The sequence below is a fragment of the Sinocyclocheilus rhinocerous genome, unplaced genomic scaffold, assembly GCF_001515625.1.
Source record: "Sinocyclocheilus rhinocerous isolate Xijiao unplaced genomic scaffold, SAMN03320098_v1.1 scaffold1007, whole genome shotgun sequence".
Taxonomy (NCBI): Eukaryota; Metazoa; Chordata; class Actinopteri; order Cypriniformes; family Cyprinidae; genus Sinocyclocheilus; species Sinocyclocheilus rhinocerous.
Window position 1 is genome coordinate 50,794 of NW_015631056.1, and position 18,467 is coordinate 69,260.

Sequence of the window (18,467 nt, forward strand, 5' to 3'; positions counted from 1 at the left end):
TGACTGCATGTGGCCTCTCTTGAGGAGTGACTTTTTTCTTGCAACCCTCCCATACAAGCCACATTTGTGGAGAATTTGTGATATTGTTGTCATATGCACACAATGACCACTCTTTATCATAAATTCCTGCAACTGCTTCAGAGTTGCTGTAGACCTCTTGGTAGCCTCTCTGACCACTTTCCTCCTGGCTCTTTCATCCAGTCTGGAGTGACGTCCTGATCCAGGGAGGGTCGGTGTTGTACCAAATACCTTCCACTTCTTAATAATAGAGTTCACTGTGCTTCTAGGCATGGATAAAGCCTTTGAGTTGTTTTGTGCCTGTCCACAGCTTTATCCTGGAGATCTTTTGACAGTACCTTGCCACCCATAGTTGATTGTTTGCTTCAATTGCACTACTAAATGCTCTAGGAAAGCTCTTTTCATGCTGAGCTAATCAAAATGACCACAGCTGATCACAGTTGAAAGTCAAATGGCTTTGTGTGCCATTGAGAAGGTGATTAGCTACACCTGATTGAGTTTACAAGTCATTTTTAGGAGGGGTGATCCTTTTTCCAACTCAGTGATTCTGTTTTACAGTTTTACAGAGTAAATACAGCTGGATAAAACAAAACTGTGTCCGTCTTCATTTTTGACTGCTTTTGACTGCTAGTGTACCTTTAATAAAGCTTTGTAAGTGTGAAATTTGAACACCAGATCAGCATCGGAGAAAAAAAAAGAGAGCAGAGTGTTAGTTAGACAGCGGACATAAGTGTGTAAAACTAGCGATACAGAATGAAGAGTAAAACCAATCACCTGGGAATGAAGCCATTGTCTTCCAACTTGTCCTAACCACTGTGATCTACACCCCTCATATCCAAGATCTATTAATTGGTAGTTGCTGGTTTCTACCTGTGTGTGTGTGTGTGTGTGTCTAGAATCCCAGGGCATCTGATACAGTGGGCGGTGCGTTATCTGGGGACCTCTGACTGTGGAGATGTCAGCGCTGAAGCTGGTTCATCCAACACTTTTTCACACCACTGTATATACATGCATACATATATATGTGTAAAAAAAAGAATCAGAGGACTTCTTCTACATTGCAGGCAGGCAATGGGGAAAAAAACCCTCTGGTGTGGCTGATCCAGCCTTGACATGGCAGCACGTTTATGTCACCACAGGCCTGTTCTTCCACCCTGTCTTGCAATTCTACACAAGATTCTCCTCCACTCTTCTTTTGCCGTTCCTTTGAACTTTACAACGCATTATGGTGGCCACAGAGAATCTGCTCAAATTAGGTTGAACTCTGTCCTGCCTCTGTCATTCCACGCACAAGAACATGGTCTATCACAGTAGCTCTGATTGCATCTTAAATGACTGTTCTTGGTCTTGCTCTTTCTCGTCCTCCTCTTCCTCCATCTCATATACGCACTCTTCCGTACCTCTCAGATTGATGGATGCACCCATGCCATCTGTGCACTTTGAACTGGCTTTTATTGTGTACATTCACATATTTAGAAACAAGTGTGAACCGTTTTGAATTATTGTGTGTAAATGATGACAACCGTGTTGCACTTGTGCTTAACTTTTGCTTTCTTGTGATTAGGGTTTTGCATCACAAGTTTATCACAGTGCAAATTGCGTTTTAGTGAGTGAGAATGTGTTTAGAGTTTTGCAAAAAGAGTGCGTGAGATCTGCAAACAGTGTCTAAACTGCCTGAGCTTGTTTAAGGTTTTGCAGAAAGAGTGATTTATTTGACAAATTGGTTTAGGCTATTGAGAATTTGGTTCAGAGAATGGGGTTTAGTGTTTTAGCAAATGTGAAAAACTGTAAAGTAGTTATTTTAAATTTCACAATATTACTGTTTTACTGTATTTAAAAAAAAACATTATACATTTTACTGATCGCAAACTTTTGAACAGTAGTGTATTTATTGTTTTTTGGACATAGTATTGAATCAGAATCTGATTTCAATACGTTTTCAGAGAAACTCTGCGCTATTCCACAGCTGACCTGGAGGGGCAGTACAGATCCAAAAGCGCCTCTGATTGAATCTGCACGAAGAAGAGCCAAGGAAATGAAACAAAAGTCCCCCTGGGTTGTTATGCCAGCTAAAAAGCGACAGAATGATCCCGCAACGGGTAAAAGGAATAAGAAAGAGAAACGAGGCGAACTCGCCGTGATTAATTCGGATTTGAGAGATGAAGCTGTCCAGAAAGGCATGAGAGACGCATGGCAGAGGAAAGAGAGCTACACTAATGGTATGTTTGTCCACCCACGTGACACAGTGAGCTTACACGAGTTCAACAGTCTTTTACAGAGTTACTGTTAGCAGAAAAGAGCAGAATCAATTTGCTTTTTGCAGATGAAGCAAACTGGTCTGTGTATCTGTCATGTCTGTGAATTCTCTGGTCTCTGTTCCAGGTAATATCCACCTGGACTGTGAGCCCTTCCCTCACTGTCAGATCACTCGTTTCCTGCAGAGTGAGAGCTTTGTGGAAAGTCTGCAAGCAGAGCTCCTGCAGCTGAATTTCAACAGCAAGTCAAATGATTTGTACAAGTTTCAACAGGTATAAGTTTGAATCATAGCTATATATTATGAAGAAGTGGATACTGAGTCCTGTTTCTTCTGCAGTCAGATGATCTGGGAGAGAGAAAGGAAGATCATATCTCACAAATAAGGTGAGTTCAAATGAGCTTCTGTGTTTAAGTTTCTGTCATTGACTTGCTCACAGATGTGGTGTTTGTTGGGATCTCAGGTCTGTGATTTTTGGGGAGTTTCGTGTCTGGTTGTCAGAAGTGTTGCAGGTGGATCTGGAGGCGACTGTCGATATATCCTGTGCAAAGTACGAGCATACAGGTAAACCATCTGACCACTTCTCGACAAATCACTGGGGTGTAGACAAGGAGATGATGTGCAGCTGGTCTTGACGTCTCTCGCTGCTCTGTGTGCAGATGTTTTGCTGTGTCACGATGATGAGCTGGAGGGACGAAGAGTTGCGTTCATCCTCTATCTGGTACCTCCCTGGGAGGTGAAAGATGGAGGGACACTGGACCTGTTCAGCACTGATGGTGTGTGATACAAGAGCATAAATAGGGTCATTTTACCCACAAAATTGTTGTTATTAAGTTTAAAATAACTTAAATCATGCCATTTGAATCAACGTGAAACATGATATTCAACAAAAAGTCATTAAAAAGTTGTTACATATTAATGAAAGATTATAAGAACAGACATTTTTTTCTTTGGAATATGTTCTAATGAATCATACAGGAGGACCATGTGTAAATGTATTTAATTGTTTGTTATTTAATTAATTAATTCATTATAATTGTGTATGTTTCACAGAACACTGTCAGTCTGTGAGTGTTGTCAAGTCTCTGCTTCCTTGCTGGAACTCTCTGGTCTTTTTTGAAGTGTCCCCCGTCTCCTTCCATCAGGTAGTTAGAAGCAGTGTTGTTTCAGTATGATTTTTATACTATTATAGAATTTATTAATATTTTGAATGAGCTTTTATTTGTATGTTTTTTTATTTTAGTTATCTTTTCAGTTTTAGTTAGTAGTTTTGTTATGTGCTTTTGGCATTCATTCATGTATGTATTTTATTATGCTTCAATTTTTCTTTACATTTAAAAAAAAAAAATGTTTTAGTAAATTTAGTGCCTTGGCAAGGCAACATTTCTAATTTTTGTTCAAGTTTAAGTTTTTCATCCGATTCAATGTTATGTCAATTAAACATGATTTTTAATAGTCTTTACAGACCTGTATGACTTTCTTTCTTCTGTGGAACAAAAAATAAGATATTTTCAAGAATGTTGGTACCTAATTAGTTTCGGTTCCCAGTGGAAGTCAATGGGAACTGTGACGAGTGGGGGCAGGGCCTGCAGGGCCGGGGGCAGGGGAACGGAGCGAGTTTTTAAAATAAACACAAAATAGCGCGACAGCCCCTCGCGGACGACTGTCGTGCACAAACAAAACCAAAACACAAAATAAAATCCAGGCCTGGTCCTCTCTCGTCCGACACTGTCGTCACTCCTCCTTTTATCCTTCCGGAGCTCCTCCGTGGGACTCGAGACCGGTGAGTGGTGCAGGTGTCGCTCATTATCAATTACTCCACCGGCCTCGCTCCGTTCCCACGGCTCTCGGCCCCGCCCCCACTCGTCACAGGAACCAAATCACAACACTGGTCAGAAGGATTGGTTCTCCATTCATCAGTGATTTACATCTGTTGTAACAAACTAAACTGTAGTCTTGACTCTCTTAGGTGGCAGAGGTTCTTTCTGAGGAAAAGTGCCGTTTATCTCTGAGTGGTTGGTTTCATGGCCCTTCTCTACCAAGACCCTCACGCTACATTGAACCCCCAGTTCCCCGTCACACTCATATCCCCAGAGATGTAAGTCAAGTTAGCAGGAGAGAGCGTTTTTGGTGGGTTGGCCTGCATCTTCTCTATCTGAAACACAGTGTGTATATGTGTTTGTTATAGGAGAGTTTGCTATTTGAGTGGGTGAATGAGATGTACCTGGATCCTCGCTATCAGGCTCGGGTACAGCAGGAATTCGAAGAGAGTTCTGAGATTTGCTTGGCTACTTTCTTACAGGTTAGTCATCATCATCATCATTATTAATTACACAAAAATATTCAGTTATGTTTAATGTACAGTAGTACATATACATATGTACATCAGGGTTTGGCAATGCACCATATGAGCAAAACACATTGTGTATATTAAGTGTTAAATAAACTCTGCCAGAAGATGCTTTCATAAGGCCCTTTTAGTCTGTGCTGTTGTGGAGGTCCATGTATAATTGATGCAAAGGAAAAATTCCTGAAGATGTGAAATTTAGTGACATGTCCAATGCCTACACTAGAGGCATGTAGTCAGAGTAAGTTTTAAATAATTAAGTGTCCAAGTTACTTATTTATAATGTTGCACATGTAAGAGTCACATTTGCAGACTCTACATGCAAGAATATGCTTATATTGTGCTATATGTACAATACCAATAGAGCTAAATTACAATGAATATGCCAAAACACAGTTTTTCATATGCATTAATGGTAACACTTCTCAGTTAAGTTTGCTAAATTAATGTTAATTGCCATGAAATGGAAATTCAGTTTTATATCTTTTCTAAATGCAAGTTATTGATCCATGCATCTGTTTTTTGTTTTTTTTTATTGTTTTGACCTCATAATTTTTTTATTAAAATGTCTAAACTCGATCTTCCATAATGGTAACACTTCTCAGTTAAGTTTGCTAAATTAATGTTAATTGAAATGTCTAAACTCTATCTTCCAGAATGACAAATTTCTCTCTAGTGACATATGTTGGGCTTCTCCAATCATTTAGTCAGATTAAATCCCGCCTCTTTCTTATGACCAAACGCAAGCTCACATTTAGATCTGTCTCTATTCAATCAACAACCGGATAGGACTCCAAATTGAACCATAGTGTAAAGTGTATTCATGTTAATAAATACCTGCCTTTATCAGAAACTGTAACATACTGTATTTCCACACACTTACAAGTATCTATAATGGTGATATCCTGAATTCTGCCCTTTAACTGCCAGGAGGAGAAACTGAGACAGGTGCGCAGTGCACTGCAGTCGTCTGAAATCAAGTGGGAAAGAAAGGGGCCACCCAATAAGAGGTGAGATGTAAACCACCCGTATTTAGTTTGATAATATTTCAACTATTAATCTCTTCCTGTCTCTACACGTTTTGTTTTCTGGTAAGTTTCATGTGATGTTTATATGCTGATGTATTAATGCCCATCGCTGTGTTTAGGTATTATGGCTGTGCAGATATGCAGAGCGTCCCATCTTGTGTACAGGAGTGCTGGGAACTCCTCTCCTCTGAGTCATTCTTCATCCTCTTATCCAACCTGACCGGTCTCCGTCTACACTATCTGTGCGGTGATGAGGATGAGAGCGAGAACGAAGATGGAAAGAGTGAGACAGAAAACAGAGGTGGAGAGGGAAATACACAAGCATCAGCATCCAATACTGATGCTGATACTTCAACAACTGAGAAGAAAGACAAAGGTAGTCAGCATGTGCATACTTTTTTTTTTTTTTTTTTGCAAAGATCAATTTTTACATCTACAATAATTTTTCCTGTGGATTCTTGCAGGACCTCCTACTTGTGTAGGAGAACTGCGTCGCTGGATGCATGGCGACTATACATTGTTACATGACTCTGTCAAAAGAGAGTATGCATTGGATCTGCAGCTTCACATGGGCTGTGCTGGTATGAAATAATTTATGTTTGTCCTTTTTGTTATTAGTTGATAAGTGTGTTCAATATGACTCAATTTTGATGGAGGGACAACGGGTTGAAATAAGTGCAAGAGAATATCCGAGACAAACATCAGCCTGTTTTTTCTGTCAGGGTGGAAATCAGAGTTTGGGGGATTTACGTCCTATATTGCACATGATGAAGATGAGGAGGTAGGTGATGGTGTCACACAATGCCAGTTTGTTTTCATTTAATGGTTTATTATAACATATGCAAACACAGCAGACTAGTGCACATTATTTATTCTGGGTTTTTTTCTGTAGCTCCTGACAGTGTATCCTGAAGATAACTCCCTCGCTCTGGTCTACAGAGACAAAGACACCCTCAAGTTCATCAAGCATATCAATAATAGCAGCTCCAGCCAACTTTCTTCTCAGAATACTGCAGCATTCTATGACTTCTCTTTTAACTACTATGAATGATGAATGAGTGCATTGGACATATATTTCATAACATTCTGAGCTTAATATACACAAACAAAAATAAATTTGAAATATAAGTGCACTTTCATTTTTGAAATTTTTCATTTTCAGTTTCACTCCAAACTACAAAAATTCAGTGTTAAGTGTGATGCTTGAAATAAAATGTAATCATTTGGTTGTTAAATGAGCATTTGTGCTCTGATGTCAATAAATGTTAATAATTAAGACATGAATAATGACATTTGTGTTCATCTGAAGCCCATTGTGTTATATCACAGAACTATAACGTGTTAAAACACCAAATTAAATCTATTTACATTACTAGAGGACATTAGTGAAAATGTTTATATTTTAGGTTGTTCATCTGCATTATGTACTCACCCTCATGTCATTCTAAAACTGTATGCATATTTATAACCTGTATGCATTTCTTTATTCTTCTGAACATAAAGGAAGATATTTTAAGAAATGTGTTTTTTATATATATATATATATAATGGAAGTCAGTGGGTTCCAATGTCGTTTGGTTCCCAACGTTCAAAATATCTTCTTTTGTGTTCTGCAGAAGAAAGTAAGTTGTACAGGTTTGGAATGACATGAGGCTGAGTAAATGATGACAGAATAATATGTTATATTTGAGTGATTTTAAGTGAAGTTTGTTTGAGTGAAGTTTAATTGAAAAATGTACATGAATCACATTCTCCAGCATGATTTGAGAATGATCCAAAGAGCAACTTGAGCTTAAATGGAAACAAGAACATCCAACCGTCTGTAAAAGAATTTCACATAATCAGTCTCACAAATGTAGTTATTTGATTAGACTGAAAAATTGTGCAAGAGCACTACTTTAGTTTAGTAGAGGTCCATGGGTGAGCCTCTTTATGTGTTTTGAGTGTGAATCTGCAGAGATTTGGACAGTTTGTGATGAACGCTGTTATTACTTCCTGCGAGACCACACAATAACAGTGAACCTCTTGGAGCTTGACACACTGCTTTGCTAAGGCTATCAGCTCAGAGTTAAGTTCAGGGGATGGGATTGTCTGCAGCTCCAGAACCTCTAGCTTGTTTGCGTAACTCTGCCTGACTATCCGAACCTCATCCAACAGCAAAGTCCAAGTGAGCAGCCGAAGACATCGGACAGGGATGCTGGGCTGCAGTACCCCTGGAACGTGCAATTCGGGCAGGGTGTGGTCCAGCTCAAGTTCCACCCATAGACGCGGGTGTCTCAGTTTTAACTCTAGCCATATCTGGTCACAGAGAGGCATGGTGTATTTGAGCGAGCGTTCGCAACGGAGCTCTAGTTTCTTTAGTGCTGGTCGCTCTGGCAACATGAGATCTTTAAAGACGTCTTGTGAGAGACTGGCCTGGAAAACTCCAAGAACGCTGAGCGACTGGCAGCATTTCAACGTTTGCCTTAGAGTTTCGGCGTTGACGCCACACACCAGAGAGTGATTGTTGATGTAAAGACTTAGCAGAGCAGGGCAAAGCATGGCTATGCTCCTGACGAAGGAGTCGCTGAGGGTGAAGGGTACACCCCTTAGGTCAAGCACGGTTAGGGACGACCCGTTCGTCAGTATGTCCACTAAGCCTTGCTGCAGGTCCTGACCAGCATAAAAGAGAGGCGTGTTCCCCACACAACAGATGGAAAGTCCTTCCAGCCGCCCATCACCCCTGGCAACTGCCTGCCGCAGCACCCACAGTGCTGTTTTGCGATTGGCTGGATCGGTCAGACACATTCTCAGTTTCAAATTTCTGACCAGTGGCAGAAGAGCAGAATATCTGTCGGGGACACTGGTTCCTGACTCACACCTAAGACAAGAGATAACATATGACACCCAGAGCAAAACATGCATCATTTCTGATGTTTATTATTTTGTTATTATGATGCATTAAAGTTCATGCGGCAAAATTTTATGACAATATAGTAGTGTATGGCACAAAGTCTTCACTAATGACGTAAACTGCTTTTATCAAGGTACTTAATCAGCACAGAACCTTTGGTCAAATATAAGGCCATGGAGAAGAAGAAGAAAGAAATCACACAGGAGATCTCTTCAATAACTCAAAAATTTCTCCTAGACAGCAATGAGATTATAATGAGAAATGGAGAGCGAATGGAGACTTTTAGGCTCCTTCTTCTCAAAGGAAATCTCAACAATGTCTCAAACTGTGCTCAAAGTGGCCAACATATCAGTCTGCAATCAAAAGTGATACATTTTAATATAAATTCAATAATTTATCATTAAATTATCTTTATCATACTAGCTATATTCTATTTATTGTAACTCTGTATGTAGTCTTTGTATTTCTCCTGGGAATTTTTAGGAGAAACATGTGAGACAGATTTAATACTTACATGCAGTTTAACTGAGATCTCCATTAAGTCTCCCGAGATATGAAAGAGCAATATCTAAGTAATAAAATTATCCTTTGGAAGGGTTTCCTAATATATCATGGATACAAGACAAACCAACAGTTCTTACCTGACTTCAGTATCTTTCCATGAGCTTGGATGTGTCACGATATTAGACCAAGCCTTACAAACAGTAAATGCATTGCATTTGTCCTGTAAAGGCAGGAAAGAAAAAATATGTGCAAGGATCTCTTCTGGCAGATCCATCCCATTCCAAATCAGCCCTTTATCTTCTGTCAGCCGCGGTACGTTAAAATACACTTGAAACACGTTATCTGATATTATAACCGAAAACCTCTTAATCCAGCACAGTGCGTGATGACTCTGCTGTCTGTGTGTCTGTCAGACTTCTGAAAAAAAAGCATATACGTTCTCAAACTTCTGTACTTCCTCCTGCGTTACGAGTTCCGTTGTTAAACGCAGCGATGAAAACAGATGTAGAGCTTTGAGCCAATCAACATAGAATGTGCGAGGCTCTTAACCAATCAGATTAAGGAACATTGCAGTGGGTGTGTCTTAGTAGTCAAGGCAGTGCTTCGACACCTCGAAAGTTTCCTTCGTGCAAGTTTGCAGGCCTGTTTAGACTTCCTTATCATTCAGACAAAGTTCACCAAATCGTTGTGTAAGTAACATGTAATATATATAACAAAAGCGCAGGTTTCATTTTCGCTATTATGTGAATTGAAGACAAGCAGTATTGCGTTATGTTAAACTTTTGTTCACGAGAACATTAAAATGAATAAAAATAAATCCACGAGTCTGCATGAGCGAGTGTTTGTATATGTTCTATCCACCGACCTCTCAAAAATGTAAACAGTTAACATTTTTAAACGTGACGTATCATGTTACCTGTAAACATGTGCATCGCATATCTAACTATCACCAACCTATGACCCGATTTATGTAGCAGTATCGACCATCAAGCTCACAGCCTTATAAGGAAGTGGTTACATCCTGAAAACACACACAAAATAATGTATTTTTGTGTTAGTCTAATAAGATCTTAAATGAATTCTGCTTTTTTAGAATTTCTTTGTCTATGTTTTTTACGTGGAGTAATTTGTTCACACTCACAGGATTGAGACAGGAGTTTGATCAGAAGATGGACAGTATAGACACAAAGGTACATTGTGTTTACATTTGTGTCTGTCCAGATGTTGTTGTAAGTGAATTAACATTGTGTGTATGATTTTATCTTCATCTATAGAAGTTAAATGACCGCAACGGCAACGATGCTGCATTTTCAGGGTGTGCTGTACTTTTCTTGGGGTGTAGCAGTCCAGCACACAACCTTCTATCTCTTTACAAAGACGAGCAAGGGAAATTCAGCGTGTTCAAGGTTATTAAACTCACCCTTATAGGTAAGCGTCAATAGAGGTGGCCACCAAGTACATATTGAGTTAATCAAATTATACAGAAATGAAAAGAGTGTGGCGTTTTAGCTATACAGATTTATATGTCTTTGTGTTGCAACTGATACTGTTCGAACTGTCTTTGATCCAGATTCTGTTGGTGGACTGGAAGGGCACGAAATCCTGAAACTGCACGATGCTGATCCCTTCCTTGGGGTGGAACTCAAATTCATGGCCATGCTTCCCTGTCAGCGATTCCTGGAGAGCTATGCATGTGGTTCGCTTTTTCAGTTTCTGTCCCAGCATGCCTCACGCCTTCTTACTCTTCCTGATGGGGTTGTCATGGAAACACAGCTCAAAGCAGGCATACATACATTGGACCAAAGCCTTCGAGATCTAGAGATCTGTCTGGAGCACATACGCCAATCACAGGTATGTGTGTTTGTTTATGCTGATATGACCGGCAGGATAGGTTTATACGGCTCTGTACTTTTATGAGCAGCTGTGTGTACAGAACGTCAGATAACGGAAGGAAATCACAGTTCACTGCTGCTTAACAGAGGTAGTTTAAAAAAAAAAAAATCTGACCTTAAAGTATACGATGATTCGTATTTAAGTGTATATTTAGGCCAAAAGGTCATTGGTGTAAATAGTTGCTGGGAATTCCCCGAATCAAGAGGGCCTTCGGTATTGCTAGCAAATACACAGCTTTAGTAAGGATAACAAATTAGGAATGAAAATTGAGCATGTTCTTGACACATTTTCAGCTCTGAGAAGAAACTACAGGTTCATAGATTAAAGATTTGATAAGATTAAGGGGTCATATGATGCAATTTCAAATTTTCCTTTCTCTTTGGAGTGTTACAAGCTGTTCGTGCATAGATAAGATCCCTAAAGTTGCAAAGACTAAAGTCTCAAACCCAACGAGATATTCTTTATCAAAGTTAAGACTTGTCCACGCCCTCCTAAAACGCCTCGTTTAAACACACCCCCACATATCTACGTCACAGTGTGGGAAGATTTGCATAACACCGCCCAAATGTTCATTCAAAGAAAGAAGGCATAACTTTATTCTCGCTGTAGTAGGGCTGCACATCTCCATCACGTGCGTGCTTTCACATGGAGCAGCATTTACTACACAGAGCCGTTGTTCACTGACAAGCTGCGCAAAACATGCGCAAAATATGATCGTGGTTTTGCGCAGCTTGTCAGTGAGCAACGGCTCTGTGTAGTAAATATATCCGATAACGATATCCGCTTCCTCTTGCCTGGAGCTGATCCGTGCTGGTCGCTGAGGAAATACATCAACGTTGCGCTGTGGATCGCCGGATCGGCTTTCACCGTGGACGAAGCGGAGTCCAGCCCGGGGTCGTCACATGTGGTTGCCGCAAGCCCGCCGGCCGCTCCTTCGTCCAGTAGCCCCTCACTGCAGAAACCAAGATCCAGGGGGCGTGGTTGGATCCACATCTAGGGGGTGGAAATTGGTAGGTTTAGGTATATGTAAGGTGGGAGGAGTTGGATCTGGATCCAACCACGCCCCCTGGATCTTGTGTTCTGCAGTGAGGACCATCTCCCTTCGTCGAATCGGCCGGCCGTTCCTCACTCAAGCCCGCCGTGTGTGACGCTGTGTTTCGTTGTGAAAGCGAAACTACTTTGTTTGGCCTTCCAAAAGAGGACACAACTAGAAATCAGTGGTTAAGTTGTATTTACAACACTGTTCCAGAACTGTTCAACCCAAATATTCAGATGTGTGCAGCACATTTTACGGAGGACTGTTTCCTGATCCTGGAAGTGTAGACTACAATGTGTCTGTGGCACAAAGGCTGTTTCTATAAAGTTGGCCAGTTCCAACTTTTCAAGGACAGTCTGGCGCTTCTGACTCACAGTCTGTAAGTATTTTTTTTTTCTTTTTAGCAGCGTCATATGACCCCTTTAAGTTGATATGATCATATAGCCTAAGCATGTTTCGGATAACTACCTAAATGTCGAGGGTGTTTTTTCATACAAAATGTGAATGCTGAAACATATGTACTGTTCTGAAACCTGTTTATTCTGCTTTTGTGGTAGATTATATGCGGTGTCTGCAGCAACTGTGAAATGTCAGCAAATTTTGTATTATTGCAACAGTATTGTAATATTAGATATCAATGGTGAAAAAAAAAAAAATTTTGGTAGAGTGATTCTCTGATGTAAATTTAGTACCTTAATTTTGCTTTGGACGTCAAGTTGTACAAAAGTAAATAAAATTATTATTAAATGCATTATTAACATGATTACAACAGATAAAATAGGCTGAATAGAAGAATTAGCTATTAGACTAATTTGCTTTCTAAATTGATGGTTTAATGCTCTTGGCAGCCAATAATTCACTGCAGTGTTTTTTGAGGATGAGCAGATGTCACACATTTGTCACGCCTGTACATGTTGGCATCCGCTGGCAACTTCTACAATGCCTAATTTCTGCTATAGAGTTAGATGCAGTAACTAGAAGCACTTGCTTGAGTTGGCATCAACAACAAAAGATATGGGAAGCATTTTTTCCTGTCTTTTTTTATTTTGTTATACTTTCTATCTGTGATTATATGGTTGCAATTTTTTTAAATTTGCATTTAACCTGTTTTCACTGCTGTCTGCAACCCAAAACCCAAAAACTATGAATCAGTTTTAGTTTTTACATTTGCAGAGTCAGAGATGTGAAAACCATTAGTTTTCAGTTCCTTTAGGCTCACTTGTAAGTAAACATTTGGCAAAAAGTAATTAAAGGTTTTGTCAAACCTTTTCCTTCCCTATTTTAAATTTTTCTAATGTAAAATCAGAAATGTTTGCTGTCTGGCTGAGATTTCAGAGATTATTGCTGAAAAACAATAAACAAATGACTCATAACACCAGTGAAGTGAAGTGTATTTTGGCTTGAACACAGAGTGACATGTGAAGAAGAACCTTCTTATGCCAAAGCTAGTCAGGTCTGTAAACAGAAGGCCTCTGACTTCTTGCATATTCTTGCTATAAAGCCGTCCTTCTCTGTCCTGATGTCATCGTGGACATTGTGTTTGCAAATGTCTTTTCAGTAGAAGTACAGGTGGTATCTGAACCAGTCTGATGTATCAGTCTTGCTCTGATGAAAACAGTGAGAGAATATCTCATTATTGTGAGACTCCCAATGGAATTAACACCTTTTGAAAAAAATGGTAAATCTCTTTTTTTTAACTAAACAGCTGCTGGTTGAGCCTTACCTTCTATGGATGTAACAATATGGTTCAGATATTTTCAAATAAACAGCTGTTTATTTAACGGATGGCTGTTTTGTAGCCTGTGCGTTTGCGAGATGACGAGGTCTCACAGTTGGAGCAGCAGCTGCAGAACAGCTTCGGTCCTCCCAGTCAACCACCACAGGAGCTGCCCAGGAACTGCTTTCTGTTTCAGGAAAGAGTTTTTGGTGAGTTTTAACTATTTAAATGTATATGATGATGCAATTTAAATTTGTATTTCTATGATCTCAGACTAGTTTTCACATTCAAATTGTTTGATTTTTGTCTTCTCCTTCCCGTGCTCTCAGACGATAGGCCTTTGACTTCAGCAGACCAGCAACGGTTTGCTGCTCATGTGGGACGGGATTGGAAACGAGTGGGACGGGCTTTACAAAAGCACTGCCGTGCCCTAAAAGGCCCTGCTATCGACAATCTCGCCTATGAGTATGAGAGGGAAGGGCTTTATGAACAGGCCTATCAACTGCTTGGACGTTTCATCCAATCAGAGGGAAGGAGTGCCAAACTGAGCCGTCTTATCAGTGCACTAGAAGAGACAAAACTGACCAGCATGGCAGAGATCATGTTGGGCATCCAGCCGCGAGATTGAGACTGTACGAGTCTCTGTACAATGAATGAGTGATGTATATGTGTGTGTGTGTGTGTTCTTTTTGTACATGTGTGATTGTTTCCAAGATATATAGTTACATTTGAAGAGTGTGCACTCTCATTTTTGTGAATTGTTTTTCGTCATGACCTTATAATTTCTATCTGTCTCTTACTTGAAATTTGCCAACACCTGTCATCTGCCCACAATGAAATACGTTTTAAATAAATAGTTTTTCATGCATATTTCATGCATAACTCAAGATTTGTCCTCCACATTGTCCTGTCTGTGTTTTATCAGGTCAGGAAAAGTTGCATCTCAGAGTCGTTATGTGCATAAGAGCAACAAACTGTAGATGCTAAAAACAGCATCACTTTACCTTCCAGAACTTGAGTGTGTTTTTAAACAGTGAATTGCCCTCCACATTGAAGGGAGCAGTGTTATTGTTAGAAGGCACTTAATGTAGCAGGACCACTGCTACAGCACAACTAATATGTGACCGTGGACCACAAAACCAGTCATAAATGTCAATTTTTTTTAATTTAGATTTATACAGCATCTGAAAGCTGAATAAATAAGCTTGTTAGAATAGGACAATATTTGACCGAGATACAACTATTTGAAAATCTGGAATCTGAGGGTGCAAAAAACATCTAAATATTGAGAAAATTGCCTTTAAAGTTGTCCAAATGAAGTCCTTAGCAATGCATGTTACAAATCAAAAATTAAGTTTGAATGTATTTACGGTAGGACATTTACAAAATATCTTCATGGAACATGATCTTAATCCTAATGATTTTTGGCATAAAAGAAAAATGGATAATTTTGACCCATACAATGTATTTATGGCTATTGCTACAAATATACCTGTGCTGCTTATGACTGCTTTTGTGCTCCAGGGTCACATATGGATTGACTCTTAATCGGCACATTACATGAAATCACTCATAAAAGAGTGTTAAAGACAACTGGAAATACAGAGCTTGACACCACTTAAAAAATTAAATTGTCAGGACCAAATTCCAGTTATGCATATTAAGGATATTACTGAACTATAGATTACTTTCATAATAATGTTTCTAAATAAACTGCTTTCTAGTCCAAAAGCATGCTTAATCTGATTATAAAACCAGTCCACTGAGTATAGGTCACTAAATTGATCTAATTTTTTAAAAAGAGACTAGAAAGGATAAATATGACATGAGGCAGTATTAAAGAACTGTAGTTGAATGTATATTGTTTTTAGAAATTCAATCCTGAAATCAATATTCAGAGGTTCTATAAATAAACACCAACCCACGTTACAGTAGCATATTGCTACCTTTTCCGGTAAGCTGAAACATTTGGAGAAAAGATTGGGGTATTTTTTTGATCTGAGCAAAAGGTGTGGTAAGATGAATGTCAAATATCAGTTGGAGGGAAAAAAAGGAAAAATGAATAAAAAAGTCAACATCTGGATCTGATTGTGTTTTAATACGCTATGAGATGCTATTATTCTTAAAAATTAATTTTAGCTTAATGGTATCTATTGAGGGCGGTCAGATTAATGAAATGGATGAGGCCTTTCTCCATTAAAGCATTACGCAGACCTGCCATTAAAGTATTACATGGTTAAGAGATCACATTCATTTTAGTTATGGGGATTTAGAAGCTCCTAGTCGTTTTCTAGAGTGAAATCTAACATTTTCATTTATGAAAAACCTGGTGATTAAAAAACAGAGAAAATTACTCAACAGTTCCGTTGTTTCCTGTCCGGTGACATGCTTAGTTAAATGTTTTATTCACAATTTCATTTGGGAATAAATGTAAAGATTTCCTTGATTTTAATTTGCTCAAAATATAAATGCTACTCGCATATGATTATGTAATGATATTTCAACATACTTGTGATGTTACAGCTTATGGAGGAGGGTCTGTGATTTTGTCTCCACCCTGGTAATAAAGATAAAAGCATGTTAAGCAGTCTATGTGGCTTGATATTGCTCTTATCTGAGTAAAGTAATCTATCAGAGTGACCTGTATGTGTGTCATTGGTGTGTTCAGAAAGTGAAGAGTCCTGTGCAGTTAGGGCTGGGCTTGGCATGAAATCAAAGCTGAAGTTATGTATTACATTTTCCCCTCCCCTTGGTCACATTTCAAAGAATCAGTCAGGTATTAATCTTTACCTAGAAATATATGCATTTATTTATTTTGTATATGTACATTTCCCTTCCCAAACATTCACAATATTCTTCTGTGCAAACATTGACATTCTGACCGACATCAGAAAGCCAAAAGAATAACACTAAGTGTGAAATGATGATGCATGTGCATGCATATATTTTAAAGTGTTGAGTGATGACATCCTAAGATCTCCAGAGATTTACACTAGATATTAAAAACTCACTCAGTGATCTCATTTTTTTCAAAGCATCTCACCCATATAACAGTTGCTAAAGCACTATCTAACTATCTGTTGCTATCTAAAATCCAGCCGCAGAACATCTGGCTCATATGGCAGTGGTTAGGCATTAGAGAAATTCACAGCAATCTTAGCTGTAAGATTGGGAGGGTGTGGGGGAGAATATTTGTATTTATATATTAGTGAATCTGTGCTCCATCGTTGCAGATGCTTTTTTAAAAAAAACCTGCTAATGTTAAAGATGTTTGTGTGACTTGGCTGGTAGAGCATGACACTTGGTTAGGGATTTGGTTTCCATGCGACACACATACTTAAATGCTTACCTTGAATGCACTTTAAGTTGTTTTAAAGCATCTTCCAATTGCATAAATATAAACTTTTAAAAGCATCACTGCACAAATGAAATTTGGCGAATAAAAGAAAATAAAAGGGAGACATTTTTGAATCTCTTATACACACATACATATAATGATATTTCTAATTATATAATTACACACAATTGTGACCTGTAATATTGTGTTTATATGTAAACAGTTAAGTTATTGTCAACAAATCGACTCATTTATGTTATGGACAAAAATTGCCCAGTTTATTTGTATCTTTTCCACCAAATGAAAATCAAAAAAATCAAAAGAAGCCAACACGTCTAGTTTTTTTTTACATATCATGAAATCTTATTTATGCAACGGAATAAAACAAATAATAAAAAAGGTAATTGCGAGTTTATATCTCAAAATTCAAACATTAAATTCAGACTTTGTCTCGCTATTGCAATTTTTGCTCTTTTTCCCTCTCAATTCAGATTTTACATCCAGCAATTGTGACTTTTTTTCTCTGAATTCTAAGTTTACATCTTGCAATTCTGTTTTTTCCCCCTCAATTTTTTTATTTTATTTTATTTATTTTTTTATGCCACAGAGGTTAAAAGGTAATTACTCTTTGAAAGTCTTTCTTTCAGTTTCTTTTTTTTTTCGTGAGTTTATATCTCAGTTCAGACTTGTTATATATACATATATATATACAGTATCTCACAGAAGTGAGTACACCCGAAATATGAACTCAGGATTGCAAAAGGAAAAAGTCAGAATTATGCTCAGAATTGTGAGGAAAAAAAAAGTTGCATTTGAATTTCTATTTTTTATTCCGTGGTGGAAATAAGCTTCCATAATGCACAGACTAAAAGTTGGTCTGGAACAGAATATGTGAGCGAAGAAATAAGAGAGAAACTGCACTCCTAGCCAGTCAAATTAGAGCACCGGAAACTTTCCCAATCTGTAATAACTTAATAGATTGCGAAAAGACCATATTTGCTTGTTTGTTAAATATTTGAATTTCAAATCTTTTAAATTTTGTATTATATTGAAAAATAAAATGTAAAATGATTGAAAAATAATTTTTTTGTAAAATGATTGAAAACAAAGTGATTAAAAAAGTTTCTAAAAAAATATATATATAGATAGATATATCAAGATTTTTCTTTTTATTGAAATACAAAATAGGCTTATTAGGAACATCCAAACATGGCACCCATATTAGGAAGGCTCTTCACAATACTAAAATAGGCCTGCAGTAATACAACAAAACATAAAATAAATTAAAAAATTAGCAGAACGTGGGACATACCCTATACGTCTACAAACAAATCAAACAGCCTCCGAGCTTTAGCTATATTTCGGCTGCCACCAAACAGATGTTCCCAAGCCCTGCACCTTGTGTGACGTCAGCGCGATGAGAGGGGTTTGCCCCTCGCG

General features: G+C 38.4%; 4 protein-coding genes across 5 annotated transcripts in view; 3 read left to right on the plus strand and 1 right to left on the minus strand.

Moving 5' to 3' along the window:
• The window catches only part of LOC107741425 (uncharacterized), an 8,690-nt gene extending 7,462 nt beyond the window's left edge, over positions 1 to 1,228 (plus strand). Inside the window, exons 13-14 of the mRNA XM_016554150.1 lie at positions 915 to 991; positions 1,083 to 1,228. Coding sequence (XP_016409636.1) covers positions 915 to 991; positions 1,083 to 1,228 — 223 coding nt within the window. The remainder of the gene's footprint in view (positions 1 to 914; positions 992 to 1,082) is intronic.
• Positions 1,229 to 2,014: 786 nt separating this feature from the next.
• Positions 2,015 to 6,788, plus strand: LOC107741431 (prolyl 3-hydroxylase OGFOD1-like). The gene is made up of 13 exons (XM_016554155.1): positions 2,015 to 2,237; positions 2,401 to 2,546; positions 2,612 to 2,658; positions 2,736 to 2,836; positions 2,932 to 3,048; positions 3,326 to 3,417; positions 4,242 to 4,370; positions 4,461 to 4,574; positions 5,550 to 5,629; positions 5,767 to 6,023; positions 6,112 to 6,228; positions 6,370 to 6,428; positions 6,540 to 6,788. The coding sequence occupies exons 1-13, from the start codon at positions 2,054 to 2,056 to the stop codon at positions 6,696 to 6,698; spliced, it is 1,602 nt and encodes a 533-aa protein (XP_016409641.1). The 5' UTR covers positions 2,015 to 2,053; the 3' UTR covers positions 6,699 to 6,788.
• A 396-nt stretch (positions 6,789 to 7,184) lies between these two features.
• LOC107741432 (F-box/LRR-repeat protein 8-like) lies at positions 7,185 to 9,503 on the minus strand. Its single transcript, XM_016554156.1, has 2 exons — positions 9,182 to 9,503; positions 7,185 to 8,507 (listed from the first exon to the last, which is right to left on the minus strand). Exons 1-2 carry the CDS (start codon positions 9,316 to 9,318, stop codon positions 7,541 to 7,543), a joined length of 1,104 nt encoding a protein of 367 aa, XP_016409642.1. The 5' UTR covers positions 9,319 to 9,503; the 3' UTR covers positions 7,185 to 7,540.
• Positions 9,504 to 9,630: 127 nt separating this feature from the next.
• On the plus strand, positions 9,631 to 14,517 carry LOC107741433 (tumor necrosis factor receptor type 1-associated DEATH domain protein-like). 2 transcript variants are annotated; one of them, XM_016554159.1, is made up of 7 exons: positions 9,631 to 9,733; positions 10,019 to 10,087; positions 10,188 to 10,234; positions 10,319 to 10,472; positions 10,615 to 10,895; positions 13,773 to 13,899; positions 14,020 to 14,517. In XM_016554159.1, exons 3-7 carry the CDS (start codon positions 10,214 to 10,216, stop codon positions 14,316 to 14,318), a joined length of 882 nt encoding a protein of 293 aa, XP_016409645.1. In that variant the 5' UTR covers positions 9,631 to 9,733; positions 10,019 to 10,087; positions 10,188 to 10,213; the 3' UTR covers positions 14,319 to 14,517. The 2 variants fall into 2 exon arrangements, with proteins under 2 accessions (XP_016409645.1, XP_016409644.1); XM_016554158.1 differs by lacking the exon at positions 10,019 to 10,087.
• Positions 14,518 to 18,467: the final 3,950 nt, after the last annotated feature.